General features: G+C 44.6%; 1 protein-coding gene across 8 annotated transcripts in view; it reads left to right on the top strand.

Annotated features, from left to right (window-relative positions):
* The first annotated feature begins 1,422 nt into the window (after window positions 1-1,422).
* Window positions 1,423-13,487, top strand: part of uso1 (USO1 vesicle transport factor) — a 78,273-nt gene continuing 66,208 nt past the window's right edge. For 6 of the 8 annotated variants that reach the window (XM_078203893.1, XM_078204014.1, XM_078203779.1 and 3 more), the window contains exons 1-3: window positions 1,442-1,578; window positions 7,064-7,150; window positions 9,241-9,305. In XM_078203893.1, coding sequence (XP_078060019.1) covers window positions 1,513-1,578; window positions 7,064-7,150; window positions 9,241-9,305 — 218 coding nt within the window. In that variant the 5' untranslated portion in view covers window positions 1,442-1,512. Of the gene's footprint in view, window positions 1,579-7,063; window positions 7,151-9,240; window positions 9,306-13,487 lie in introns of all 8 variants that reach the window. The other 2 variants (XM_078204154.1, XM_078204211.1) reach the window with 2 other exon arrangements.

Here is a 13,487-nt window from a genome sequence, read left to right as displayed (position 1 = left end):
CCTTCTCTATGAATGGTATGCTTTGTCTACACAGCGCGCAAGAAACAATACTTTTCACTGTATGTTAATGCATGTGACAATAATAAATCAAATCAAATCAAAAAGCAGATAATAAAGAAAGCGAATGGAATGTTGGCATTTATAGCTAAAGGAATAGAATATAAAGGTAAGGAAGTATTGCTGCAACTATACAAGGCATTGGTGAGGCCGCACCTGGAGTATTGTGCACAGTTTTGGTCCCCTTATTTGAGGAAAGATGTAGTGGCATTGGAGGCAGTTGAGAGGAGGTTCACTAGATTGATTCCAGGGATGAGGGGTTTGTCATATGAAGAGAGATTGAACAGTTTAGGCCGATACTCTCTGGAATTTAGAAGAATGAAGGGATACAAGATGATAAAAGGTGTGGATAAAGTAGACGTGGAGCGGATGCTTCTGCTGGTGGGACATTCTAGGAAGAGAGGTCATAGTCTTAGCATAAAGGGTAGCAAATTTAAAACGTTGAGGAGAAACTACTCCCAAATGGTTGTGGATCTGTGGAATTCGCTACCCCAAAGTGCAGCGGATGCTGGGACAGTGAGTAAATTTAAGGAGGAGTTAGACAGATTTTTAATTGGTAATGGGTTGAAGGGTTATGGGGAGAAGGCAGGAAAATGGGGATGAGGAGCTTATCAGCCATGAAGAGTGGACTCAATGGGCCGAATGGTCTAATTCTGCTCCTATATTTTATGAACTTATGAACTATATTCTGCACTCTCTCCTTTCCTTCTCTATGTATGGTATGCTTCGTCTATATAGTGTACAAGAAACAATACACTGTATACTGTACACATGTGACAATAATAAATCAAATCAAATCAAAATTCTGAAACCTAAAGAGAAAATGCTGGAAAATCTCAGCAGGTCTGGCAGCATCTGTAAGGAGAGAAAAGAGCTGACATTTTGAGTCCAGATGACCCTTTGTCAAAGCTCCCTCAGTGTATCCAAACAGGTGCCGGAGTGTGGAGACTCAGGGGTTTTCACAGTAACTTCATTGCAGTGTTAATATAAGTCTACTTGGGACACTAATAAATATGTCCCCTTAAATTGAGCATTGATTCATGAACAATGTCCCTTCAAATGGCGCAATGCAACATTAGTATTGCCCCATTATATTTAACGTTGCATTAATATCTGTTCCTTCAAATTGATCAATGCTGCATTAATGTTGTCCACTTAAATTCTGCATTGCTGAATGGACGCTGTCCCTTTAACTGGAGCCGCGCTGTCCCTTTAAGCAGGTGACGCGGGACTCAGTGGCTACGTGTGCTGCCACGTCGCCGCGCAGGGGCAGTGAGCGGAGTCTGCGGTGCCGGCGCTCCATTTTCAGCTGTGCGCAGGCGCGGATGCCAGCAGCCCGCTCCCCGGCCTTATGTGCGCAAGCGCCGGTGCTGGTCGCTCGCTCCCCGGCACTGTGTGCGCGCAGGCGCGGATGCCGGCGGCCGGCGCTGCTTGGGTAGTGACCGTTGGGCGAACATGAACTTCCTCCGCGGGGTGATGGGCGGCCAGAGCGCCGGGCCCCAGACCAGCGGCGCCGAGACCGTGAGTAACAGCGGCAAACACTCGCTCTACCACTCACTGACCGGTCCCCGGGCCTCCGCTACCCCGCCCAGGCCGCTTAACCAGAGGCCTAGGCCTCAGGCCTCGGCCTGGATTAGTTGGAGAGGCGGCTGAAGGAGCGTCTTGGCTGGAGCTGGGCTCTGACCGAGCGGCACTGACCCTCCCCGAATGGGAGTTGTGGGTTCAACTCCTACACAAAACCTATACTGTAGTACTGAGGGAGTGCCGCACTGTCAGAGGGTCAGTACTGAGGGAGTGCTGCACTGTCAGAGGGTCAGTGCTGAGGGAGTGCCGCACTGTCAGAGGGTCAGTACTGAGGGAGTGCTGCACTGTCAGAGGGTCAGTACTGAGGGAGTGCCGCACTGTCAGAGGGTCAGTACTGAGGGAGTGCCGCACTGTCAGAGGGTCAGTACTGAGGGAGTGCTGCACTGTCAGAGGGTCAGTACTGAGGGAGTGCCGCACTGTCAGAGGGTCAGTACTGAGGGAGTGCTGCACTGTCAGAGGGTCAGTACTGAGGGAGTGCTGCACTGTCAGAGGGTCAGTACTGAGGGAGTGCGGCACTGTCAGAGGGTCAGTGCTGAGGGAGTGCTGCACTGTCAGAGGGTCAGTACTGAGGGAGTGCCGCACTGTCAGAGGGTCAGTACTGAGGGAGTGCTGCACTGTCAGAGGGTCAGTACTGAGGGAGTGCTGCACTGTCAGAGGGTCAGTACTGAGGGAGTGCCGCACTGTCAGAGGGTCAGTACTGAGGGAGTGCCGCACTGTCAGAGGGTCAGTACTGAGGGAGTGCTGCACTGTCAGAGGGTCAGTGCTGAGGGAGTGCTGCACTGTCAGAGGGTCAGTACTGAGGGAGTGCCGCACTGTCAGAGGGTCAGTGCTGAGGGAGTGCCGCACTGTCAGAGGGTCAGTGCTGAGGGAGTGCCGCACTGTCAGAGGGTCAGTGCTGAGGGAGTGCCGCACTGTCAGAGGGTCAGTACTGAGGGAGTGCCGCACTGTCAGAGGGTCAGTACTGAGGGAGTGCCGCACTGTCAGAGGGTCAGTACTGAGGGAGTGCCGCACTGTCAGAGGGTCAGTACTGAGGGAGTGCCGCACTGTCAGAGGGTCAGAGCCCAGGTCAGACCCACTTAATCTTAAACATTCTCCCACAAGAGGAAACATCCTCTCCACATCCACCCTGTCAATACCTCTCAGGATCTTTTCTTTCAATCAAGTCACTCTTACTCTTCTAAACTCCATCAGATAGCCTGTCAAACCTTCCCTTATAAGACGACCCATCCAATCCTTGAAGGTATTACTTGGTGAACCTTCTCTGAACTGCTGTCAGTGCACTTACATCTTTAAAGGTGACCAATACTGTACACCGTACTTCAAATGTGGTCTCACCAATGCCCTGTATAACTGAAGCATAACTTTCCTACTTTTGAATTCAATTCCCCTTGCAATAAATGTTAACATTCTATTAGTTTTGCTAATTACTTGCTGTATCTGCATATTAACGTTTGGTGATTCATGCACTCGGACATTCAGATCCTTCTGCACCTCAGAGCTCTGCAATCTCTCACCGTTTAGATAATATGCTTTTTTAATTCTTCCTACCGAAATGGACAATTTCACAATTTCCCACGTTATGCTGCATTTGCCAGCACTTCGTCTACGCACTCAATTTGATTTATTATTGTCACATGTATTGTGATACAGTGAAAAATATTGTTTCTTGCACGCTATACAGACAAAGTATACCATTCATTCATAGAGTGCATGAGGGAGAAGGAAAGGAGAGGGTGCAGGATATAGTGTTACAGTCATAGCAGGGGTGTAGAGAAAGATCAACTCAATATAAGATCAACTTAACCTATCTATATATTTCATAGCCCTCTCATGCCCCCTTCACAACTTACCTTTCTATCTATCTTCACGTCATCAGCACATTTGGCAACCAACCCTTCAATTCCTTCATCCAAGTCATTTTTATAAATTGAAAACACTTGAGGTCCCAGCTCTGATCCCTGTGGCACACCATTCATTACACCTTGCCAACCTCCAATCTAAAAAAACCCCATTTATATCTGTTCTCTGTTTCCTGTTAGCCAGCCAATCATCTTTCCATGCAAATATGTTACCCCCTCTAACATGAGATTTTATTTTCCACAATAGCCTCTGAAATGGCACTATATCGAATGCTTTCTGAAAATCTAAGTACAGCAGATCCACCAGTTCCACTTTATCCACAGCACGTTACTTCCTCAAAGAATTCCAATAAGTTGGTTAAACATGATTTTCCTTCCACAAAACCATGTTGAATCTGTCTCACTATCTTGAGCTTATCCAAGTGCTCTTCTATAATTTCTTTAACGATGGCTTCTCACATTTTCACTGATAGATGTTAAGCTAACTGGTCTACAGTTACCCATTTTTTGTCTCCTCCCCTTTTTGAATAAACATTTATATCTTCCAATCTAATAGGACCTTCCCCAAATCTAGGGAGTTTTGGAAACTTAATACCAATGTATCAGCTATCTCATTAGAAACTTCTTTTGAACCCTAGGATGAAGTCCATCAGGACCCAGGCATTTTGTATGCCCGCAGCTCCAACAATTTGTTCAGTACCACTCTCTAGTGACTGTAATTTTCCTGAGTTCCTCCCTCCCTTCCATTTCCTGATTTATAGCTGTTTCTGGGATTTTACTTGTATCCTCTAAAATCAATGCGAATGCAACATACCTGTTCAATTCATTTGCCATCTCCTTATTTTCCATTATCAATTCTCCAGAATCACTTTGTATAGACCAATGCTCTGCTAACTATTTTTAAAAAAAATGTCCAGAGAAACTCTGTTCTAACTGGCTTCCTCACATACTCCAATTTTTCTCCCTTATTAATCTTTTAGTCATTTTTTGCTGTTTCTTAAATCTGTTCAATCTTCTGACCTATCATCCAACTTTGCACAATTATGATTTTTCTTAAAGTTTAATACTGTTAACTTTATTAGTTAACCATGGATGGCAGGTTTTCCCTTTGGATTTCTTGTTTCTCATTAGAATGTATCTATTCTGTGATTTTTCTAAAATATTCTCTTAAATGTTTACCACTGTATCCCTATTGACCTATCCCATAACATCATTTGCCAGTTCACTTTAACCAGCTCTATTAATAATTGCCCTTATTTAAGTTCAAAATTCTTGTCTTGGACCCACTCTTCTCTCTGTCACACTGCAGGTAAAATTTGATCATGTTTTGATCACTGCTACCTAGGATGCCTTCACTATGAGGTTATCGATTAATCTTATCTCATTGCACAATACCAGGTCTATAGCTGGTTCTCTGTTTGGCTCCAGTACATGCTGTTCTTAGAAACTATCCTGAAAAACATAATATGAAGTCCTGGACAGTGCTAATTTTGCCCAAATGATTTTTCTGGTCCATGTGTAACTTTCTGACAAGCTCCCATTATCTCTCTAACGAAAAAGACTCTGGCTATCCATTCTATCCATGCCTCTCATAATTTTGTAAACTTTTGTCAGGTTTCCCCTCAGTCTCTAACATTTAAGTGAAAGCAAACCAAGTTTGTCCAATCTCTCCTCATAACTAATCCCCTCCAAACCAGGCAACATCTTGATAAACCTTTCCTGTACTCTTCAAAATCTTCACATACTTCTGGTAGTGTGGCAACCAGAACTATATGCAATACTCCAAATGTGGCCTAACTAAGGTTTTATACAGCTGCAACGTGACTTGCCAGTTTTTATACTCTGTGCCCCGACTGATGAAGGCAAACATGCCTTCTTGAGCACCTTATCCACTTATGTTGCCACATTCAGGGAACTGTGGACCTATACGCCTAGATCCCTGTGTATGTAAACGGTTCTAAGGGTTCTGCCATTTACTTTGCATTGGTGTCAGATGTTTGGAATGGTGCCTGTGCTGAGGAGTTTGATAAGCAGCTTTGCTCATCACTTCTTTCCCTGTAATCTGATGTTCTTCAGCAATTTCTCAGTGAATCCCATCAACTCCTGCTTTACCTGAATTGGCAGCCACCAGGACATTGTCCACTTCCTCTTGTGTGTAAGAGTTTGATAATCTGTCTGCTGTGGTGCAGTTTTGAGAGATCGCATCAGAATTGTTTTTACTGTCATTGCTCACCTTCCCTGCGGGCCTGTATCTTTGAGCTTATTAGGAGTTGTGAAGCGACAGCATCCAGCTTTGGCTCTTGACCACTGATGTGGTTGTTGCTCAACTGCTCCGAGGAAGGAGAGTGGTTTCCATGCCTTTCGCTTGTCGATGGAGTCAATGGTCTCAATTGTTTCCCACCATCTTATGAAGCGTCCTTCTCAAAGGATTCAATGCTATTGTCACAGGGTCTCCATCTCTCCAGCATTGTTCAAGGAGCCATTCACTTTCTGGGGTCCAGCAGAGGCTGAAGTTTTTCTGAAGCCCCAGGAAAGAAATTAGGTGGCTGCCAGTTTGAGAAGTTGAGTAAAGCAGTGTAGTTTTTGGGTTGGGATGGGATTTGTGTATCTGCTATAGGTATCCCAGTTGCCCTTTCACAGATTCTGGCATAGTTTTGACTTGGAGTTTATGGATCAAAACTGATGTTGGGAATGGGATAAGATGGATAGTACTTGTTGGGAGCTCATCAGGAGTCAGCTGTTGCTGTTGTAGGTCATGAAACCAGGATCATGACCTTCTATCTGGTGGAATGGCTGTTTTGCATTATGTACAAGTTCTAGGTCATCAACACAAGCCCAGTCTGACAATTCTCTGTTGTTATTGAGGTACCCCAATGTGCAATGCTGCTGTTGAAGTCATTAGTGTAGGTGGTTGAATGTGTTGCAGGCTGTATTATAATGTTGAGCCCGCATCATTTAGTGGCTTGTAAGACATTTGTGATGGTCAGGTTATCTACATTGGAGATGGAGTGGGAGGTCATCTGATTTTGGGTCTGCTTGTCTTTGGTAAGACTTTCCTTGATGTAGGTGGCTGGTCATATCCTTGTTTGCAATAAGTCAGCAGCCAGGGATGTGGGTTAGACAGCTGGAGTAGTTCATGAGGTGGGTTTCTTGCAGGGTGACGTTCTTGTCAGAGTTCCTTTGCGAGTAGCTGATGTTTTGCCCAAGATAGGCCTTCAGTATTGAGCTCCTATGTTCTTATTGATGGTCCTCTTTCTCTGTTTCGTTGTCTGAGTGCAGAGATCATTATCTGAAAAGGAAAAAATTGCAGGACAAGGGGCCAAAAGTGGGGACATGACACTGATTTTCTCATTCAGAAGGCCAGCACAGACATGATGGGTTGAATGGCCACCTCCTGTGCTGTAGCCATTCTGTGATCCTATGACAGTCAAGTCATAGAAGCTAATCTTAACTGGATTTTAGCAGTGGTTTCCAAGCCTTGAATGACACTTTTGGTTAAATTAACGCTTTTGTCATCTTGACAATGTTTGATCACAATGTTGTTCTTTCATTTTCTGGAACAGGTTCAGAAGCTGTGTGACCGAGTTGCCTCTTCAACACTATTGGATGACCGCAGGGATGCCGTCCGTGCACTCAAAGCACTATCTAAGGTATATAATTAATTTTTCAGCTATTGGGTCCTTGGAATAGGCCATTTGGTCCCTCGAAGCAGCTGCACCATTCAGTTAGATCATGGTTGATCGACCTCTGTTATTTTCTTGTACTATCCTAAAATCCCTAGTTTGAGATGTGTGATCTTAGTGGCCATGTGGTTTTGTTGTTGTCTTCCAGCAGGCGATAATTCTGCAGCCTGCAATTTGAGCTAATGCACCTCACCCTGTCGAGGCATATTGATTTTGATCCAAATTAAATAAAACATGCGTTATATAGAAATGTGTTTGAAATAATGTTGGTGGATGTGGGTGAATTAGGATCGATCGTGGAGGGACATCCATTTAAAATTCTATTGCATAGAAATGGACCATGTGGCGCAGTAAAGGTCTTTGCCTTTACTTATGATCCAGATACCCTTATCCCACCTTCCTTTCATCCACCCTTGGGGGTTTCTCTCACCCTGTCAACATATTCGTCTATTCTTTTCTCCCACATGTTTGTCTACATCACCTTTAAATAACACCTGTGTTGTTTGGCCAAACTAATCCATGTGGTGTAGTGCTTTCCACTCTCTCCACTCTCTGGGGGAAGAAGTTTCTCCTGTGTCGCTGGAGAGGTTATTAGTGTCTATTTTATATATGAACTCTAGTTTTGGACTCCCCTACAATTGGAGGCATTCTCTACATCTTCCCTATCAAACCACTTCATAATTGTAAAGTCCTCTATTAAGTCACTCCTCTAGCTTCTGTCTTTTTGACAAAAGAACCCCAACTTGTTCAATCCTGATAACATAAGAACTAGGAGCAGGAATAGGCCACCTGGCCCCTCGAGCCTGCTCCGCCATTCAATAAGATCATGGCTGATTTTTACGTGGACTCAGCTCCACTTACCCGCCTGCTCACCATAACCCTTAATTCCTTTACTGTTCAAAAATTTATCTATCCTTGCCTTAAAAACATTCAATGAGGTAGCCTCAACTGCTTCACTGGGCAGGGAATTCCACAGATTCACAACCCTTTGTGTGAAGAAGTTCCTCCTCAGCTCAGTCCTAAATCTGTTCTCCCTTATTTTGAGGCTATGCCCCCTAGTTCTAGTTTCACCCGCCAGTGGAAACAACTTCCCTGCTTCTATCTTGTCTATTCCCTTCATAATCTTATATGTTTCTATAAGATTTTCCCTCATTCTTCTGAATTCCAATGAGTAAAGCCCCAGTCTACTCAGTCTCTCCTCATAAGCCAACTCCGGAACTCTCTCAACTCCGGAATCAACCTAGTGAATCTCCTCTGCACCCCCTCCAGTGCCAGTATACTCTTTCTCAAGTAAGGAGACCAAAACTGTACACAGTACTCCAGGTGTGGCCTCACCAGCACCTTGTACAGATAGTTCTAATAATTTCTGTGAATCTTTTCTGCACCTTCTCCAATGATTCCTATATCCTTATTCATAGAACCATAGAAACCCTACAGTGTAGAAAGAGGCCATTTGGTCCATCGAGTCTGCACCGACCACAATCCCATCCAGGCCCTACCCCCATATCCCTACATATTTACCCACTAATCCCTCTAACCTACACATCTCAGGACACTAAGGGGCAATTTTAGCATGGCCAATCAACCTAACCCGCACATCTTTGGACTGTGGGAGGAAACCGGAGCACCCGGAGGAAACCCACGCAGACACGAGGAGAATGTGCAAACTCCACACAGACAGTGACCCAAGCCGGGAATCGAACCCAGGTCCCTGGAGCTGTGAAGCAACAGTGCTAACCACTGTGCTACCGTGCCGCCTTATTGTCATATAGGAACCAGAAATGTGCACAGTGCTGCCAAGGTCCTACAGAAACTTAACATTGTTGGAATTCTGTTCCTCTGTAAATGACCTCAGGTGCTTTGTTTACATGTTTGTAGCTTTGTTAACATGCAGCAGTTTGTAATGTTTCACTCTGCACCCTCAATCTCTTTCTTCTTCCATCCTGTTTAGACTCTTGCTTTTCTCTTTATTCCTCATCATTAAAAAACATCTGCAGGAGGAAATGATTTTTTTTTAGTCCTCAAAAATGCTTGTTTAATTTTTTTCTGTTGTTTAGAAATATCGCCTTGAAGTGGGCAGTCAGGCCATGGAACACCTTGTCAATGTGCTTCAGACAGACCGGTATGTATATATTCCTGTATATGGAAAAAAGCATTTAAATATATGAAACTTGTCTCAAGCAACAAGTATTAGCAAGGGTGTGTCTAGAAATTGTGCCTTTTTTATATTTGGAAGTTAATGAAGTAAAATTATCTAAATTAATCTAGCTTGTAAATTGAAACTGGAGAGCTATTCTCTCTGAGCGATTGTTTGAGAGATGAGTGATGATATTGCTACATTTGCAGCTTGTTTTAAATGTAGATTGTGTCCTATTCAGGATTGTATGGCAAGGACTCGAGTCACTAACTCGACAAATTTTTACAGCTGAATTGTGATTGGTTTTTTTCATGAAAGATGCTTAACCGCTATTTCCAACATTTTGAGTTTTTAGTTTTGACTATTATGCATTGATTTGTCTCCATACCTTTTGGAATTCTAAAGCATGACGTTTTCCATGGCGTAGGTTTTCCTTTCAGTGCCATTGTGATCTATCCAGAAACCATTGCTGCCTACTTTTATACTTTGACCCCGTCAGTTTTGAGTTTGGCATAGCATTCAGGAATCTTGTCTGGCACTATTACTGTTCTATGGCTGAGGCAGCAAGACACGAGCAAACTAGCACTACGTCATGGATAGTAGCCACAATCAGTGTAAGAAATCTAAAGCCTGTTGGAAGCAGCTGGGAATGTTAAGGCCCTGATGTATAATATGGCTGTCAAATTAATCCTAATGCATTGGTTTCCAGTTCCACCCTGGCAACAGTAGAAACCTGAAAATCTTTGGAGTATATGGCAAAGCAAATTGGAAGTGCAGCCACTGACTTTATTCTGATTAATTATCAGTCTAAAGTACTTGATGGTTATCTTATTATGCAGTAAAGTTGTCCATGTTGTACTGCTTGACAAAAACATAATTATTTCAATAAATGGAAACTGGATTATTGGATTTTTCCTCCTTTTTGAGAGCAGAATTAAAGAAACTTTACACTATATCACAGCTGTACTCTGGGAGGACACCTCGGAGGACTCATGCAGCAAGGCAATATGGGTAGAGCTCAGGAATAGGAAAGGTGTAGTCACAATGTTGGGGGTTTACTATAGGCCACCCAACTGCCAGCGGGAGATTGAGGAACGGGTATGTAGGCAGATTTTGGCAAAGTGTAAAAGTAACAGGGTTGTTGTGGTGGGAGATTTTAATTTCCCCTATATTGACTGGGACTCACTTAGTGCTAGGGGCGTGGATGGGGCAGAGTTTGTAAGGAACATCCAGGAGGGCTCCCCGAAACAGTATGTAGATAGTCCAACTAGGGAAGGAGCCATACTGGACCTGGTATTGGGGAATGAACCCAGCCGGGTGTTTCAGTAGGGGAGCAGTTCGGGAACAGTGACCACAATTCAGTAAGCTTTAAGATACTGATGGATAAAGATAAGTGTAGTCCTCAAGTTAAGGTGCTAAATTGGGGGAAGGCTAATTACAACAATATTAGGCAGGAACTGAAGAATGTAGATTGGGGGCAGATGTTTGAGGCCAAATCAACATCTGGCATGTGGGAGGCTTTCAAGTGTAAGTTGATAGGGATTCAGGACCGGCACATTCCTGGAAGGGTGAAGGATAAGTATGGCAAGTTTTGGGAACCTTGGATAACGAGAGATATTGTGAGCCTAGCCAAAGAGAAAAAGGAAGCATTTGTCAAAGCGAGGAGCCTGGGAACACACGAAGCAAGTGTGGAATACAAGGAAAGTAGAAAAAAACTTAAGCATGGAGTAGGAAGGGCTAAAAGGGGCCATGAAAAAGCATTGGCCAGCAGGATTAAGGAAAATCTCGAGGCTTTTTATACATATATAAAGAGCAAGAGGGTAGCCAGGGAGAGCGTTGGCCCACTCAAGGACAAGGGAGGGAATCTATGTGTGGAGCCAGAGGAAATGGGCGAGGTATTAAATGAGTACTTTGTATCAGTATTCACCAAAGAGAAGGACTTGGTGGATGATGAGTCTGGGAAAGGATGTGTAGATAGTTTGAGTCATGTTGAGATCAAAAAGGAGGTGGTATTGGGGTTCTTGAGAAATATCAAGGTAGACAAGTCCCCAGGGCCTGATGGGATATATCCCAGAATACTGAGAGGGGCAAGGAAGGAAATTGCTGGGGCCTTGAGAGAAATCTTTGTGTACACACTGGCTACAGGGGAGGTCATGATGTGGAGATGCTGGTGTTGGACTGGGGTAAACACAGTAAGAGTTTTAACAACAGGTTAACGTCCAACAGGTTTATTTGGTAGCAAATACCATTAGCTTTCGGAGCCCTGCTCCTTCGTCAGATGGAGTGGATATCTGTTCACCTCACCTCACCTCAGGTGGAGTGGATATCCACTCCATCTGACGAAGGAGCAGGGCTCCGAAAGCTAATGGCATTTGCTGCCAAATAAACCTGTTGGACTTTAACCTGATGTTGTTAAAACTCTTGCAGGGGAGGTCCCAGAGGATTGGAGAATACCCAATGTTGTTCCTTTGTTTTAGAAGGGTAGCAAGAATAATCCAGGTAATTACAGGCCGGTGAGCCTTGCATCAGTGGTAGGGAAATTATTGGAGAGGATTCTCGAGACAGGCTTTATTCCCACTTGGAAATAAGTGGACGTATTAGTGAGAGGCAACATGGTTTTGTGAAGGGGAGGTCGTGTCTCACGAACTTGATCAAGTTTTTCGAGGAAATGACGAAGATGATTGATGAGGGTAGGGCAGTGGATGTTGTCTACATGGACTTCAGTAAGGCCTTTGACAAGGTCCCTCATGGCAGACTGGTGCAGAAGGTGAAGTCGCATAGGATCAGAGGTGAGCTGGCAAGGTGGATACAAAACTGGCTCGGTTAAAGAAGACAGAGGGTAGCAGTGGAAGGGTGCATTTCTGAATGGAGGGCTGTGACAAGTCGTGTTCCTCAGGGTTCAGTGCTGGGACCTTTGCTGTTTGTAATATATATAAATGATTTGGAGGTAAATGTAACTGGATTGATTAGTAAGTTTGCGGATGACACAAAGGTTGGTGGATTTGCGGATAGCGATGAGGACCATCAGAGGATACAACCAGGATATAGATCAGTTGGAGACTTGGGCGGAGAGGTGGCATATGGAGTTTAATCCGGACAAATGTGAGGTGATGCACTTTGGAAGGTCTAATACAGGTAGGAAATATACAGTAAATGGCAGAACCCTTGGGAGTATTGATAGGCAAAGGGATCTGGGTGTACAGGTACACAGGTCACTGAAAGTGGCAATGCAGGTGGAGAAGGTAGTTAGGGGGGCATACGGCATGCTTGCCTTCATCGGCCGGGGTATTGAGTTTAAAAATTTGCAAGTCATGTTGCAGCTTTATAGAACCTTAGTTAGACCGCACTTGGAATATAGTGTTCAATTCTGGTCGCCACACTACCAGAAGGATGTGGAGGCTTTGGAGAGGGTAGAGAAAAGATTTACCAGGATGTTGCCTGGTATGGAGGGCATTAGCTATGAGGAGAGGTTGGAGAAACTTGGTTTGTTCTCACTGGAGCAACGGAGGTTGAGGGGTGACCTGATAGAAGTCTACAAGATTATGAGAGGTTTGGACAGAGTGGACAGTCAGAAGCTTTTTCCCAGGGTGGAAGAGTCAATTACTAGGGGGCACAGGTTTAAGGTGCGAGGGGCAAGGTTTAATGGAGATGTACGAGGCAGATTTTTTACACAGAGTAGTGGGTGCCTGGAACCTGTTGCCGGGGGAAGTAGTGGAAGCAGATACGATAGTGACTTTTAAGGGGTGTCTTGACAAGTACATGAATAGGATGGGAATAGAGGGATATGGTCCCCGGAAGGGTAGGGGGTTTTAGTTAAATCAGGCAGCATGGTCTGTGCAGGCTTGGAGGGCTGAAGGATCTGTTCCTGTGCTGTAATTTTCTTTGTTCTTTGTTCTATAATTTTTGTACTAACTGCTGTAAGGTAAGTTTAAATGTCCAGTGTGAATGTTAGTGAATGAGTCAGGAGCTAGGTAGGTAGCGGGATGGCAGGTGGGTGAGTTGGTAGATGGGTCAGGGTAGTTAGGTCAGGTTGTGAGAGTGGTCTGGTTTTGGGGGCTAGTCATGTTGGGTTGGGGGGAGGGACTGGTCAGGTTGGTAGATATGGGGCGAGGGTTGTTGCTGGCTCAGGAGGTCAGTGAGAGTGATTAGGGTGGTCAATTGTATCAT

The sequence above is a fragment of the Mustelus asterias genome, chromosome 1, assembly GCF_964213995.1.
Source record: "Mustelus asterias chromosome 1, sMusAst1.hap1.1, whole genome shotgun sequence".
Classification (NCBI taxonomy): Eukaryota; Metazoa; Chordata; class Chondrichthyes; order Carcharhiniformes; family Triakidae; genus Mustelus; species Mustelus asterias.
Note: the sequence above shows the minus strand (reverse complement) of the source record. Positions and strands in the feature narration are given on the sequence as shown.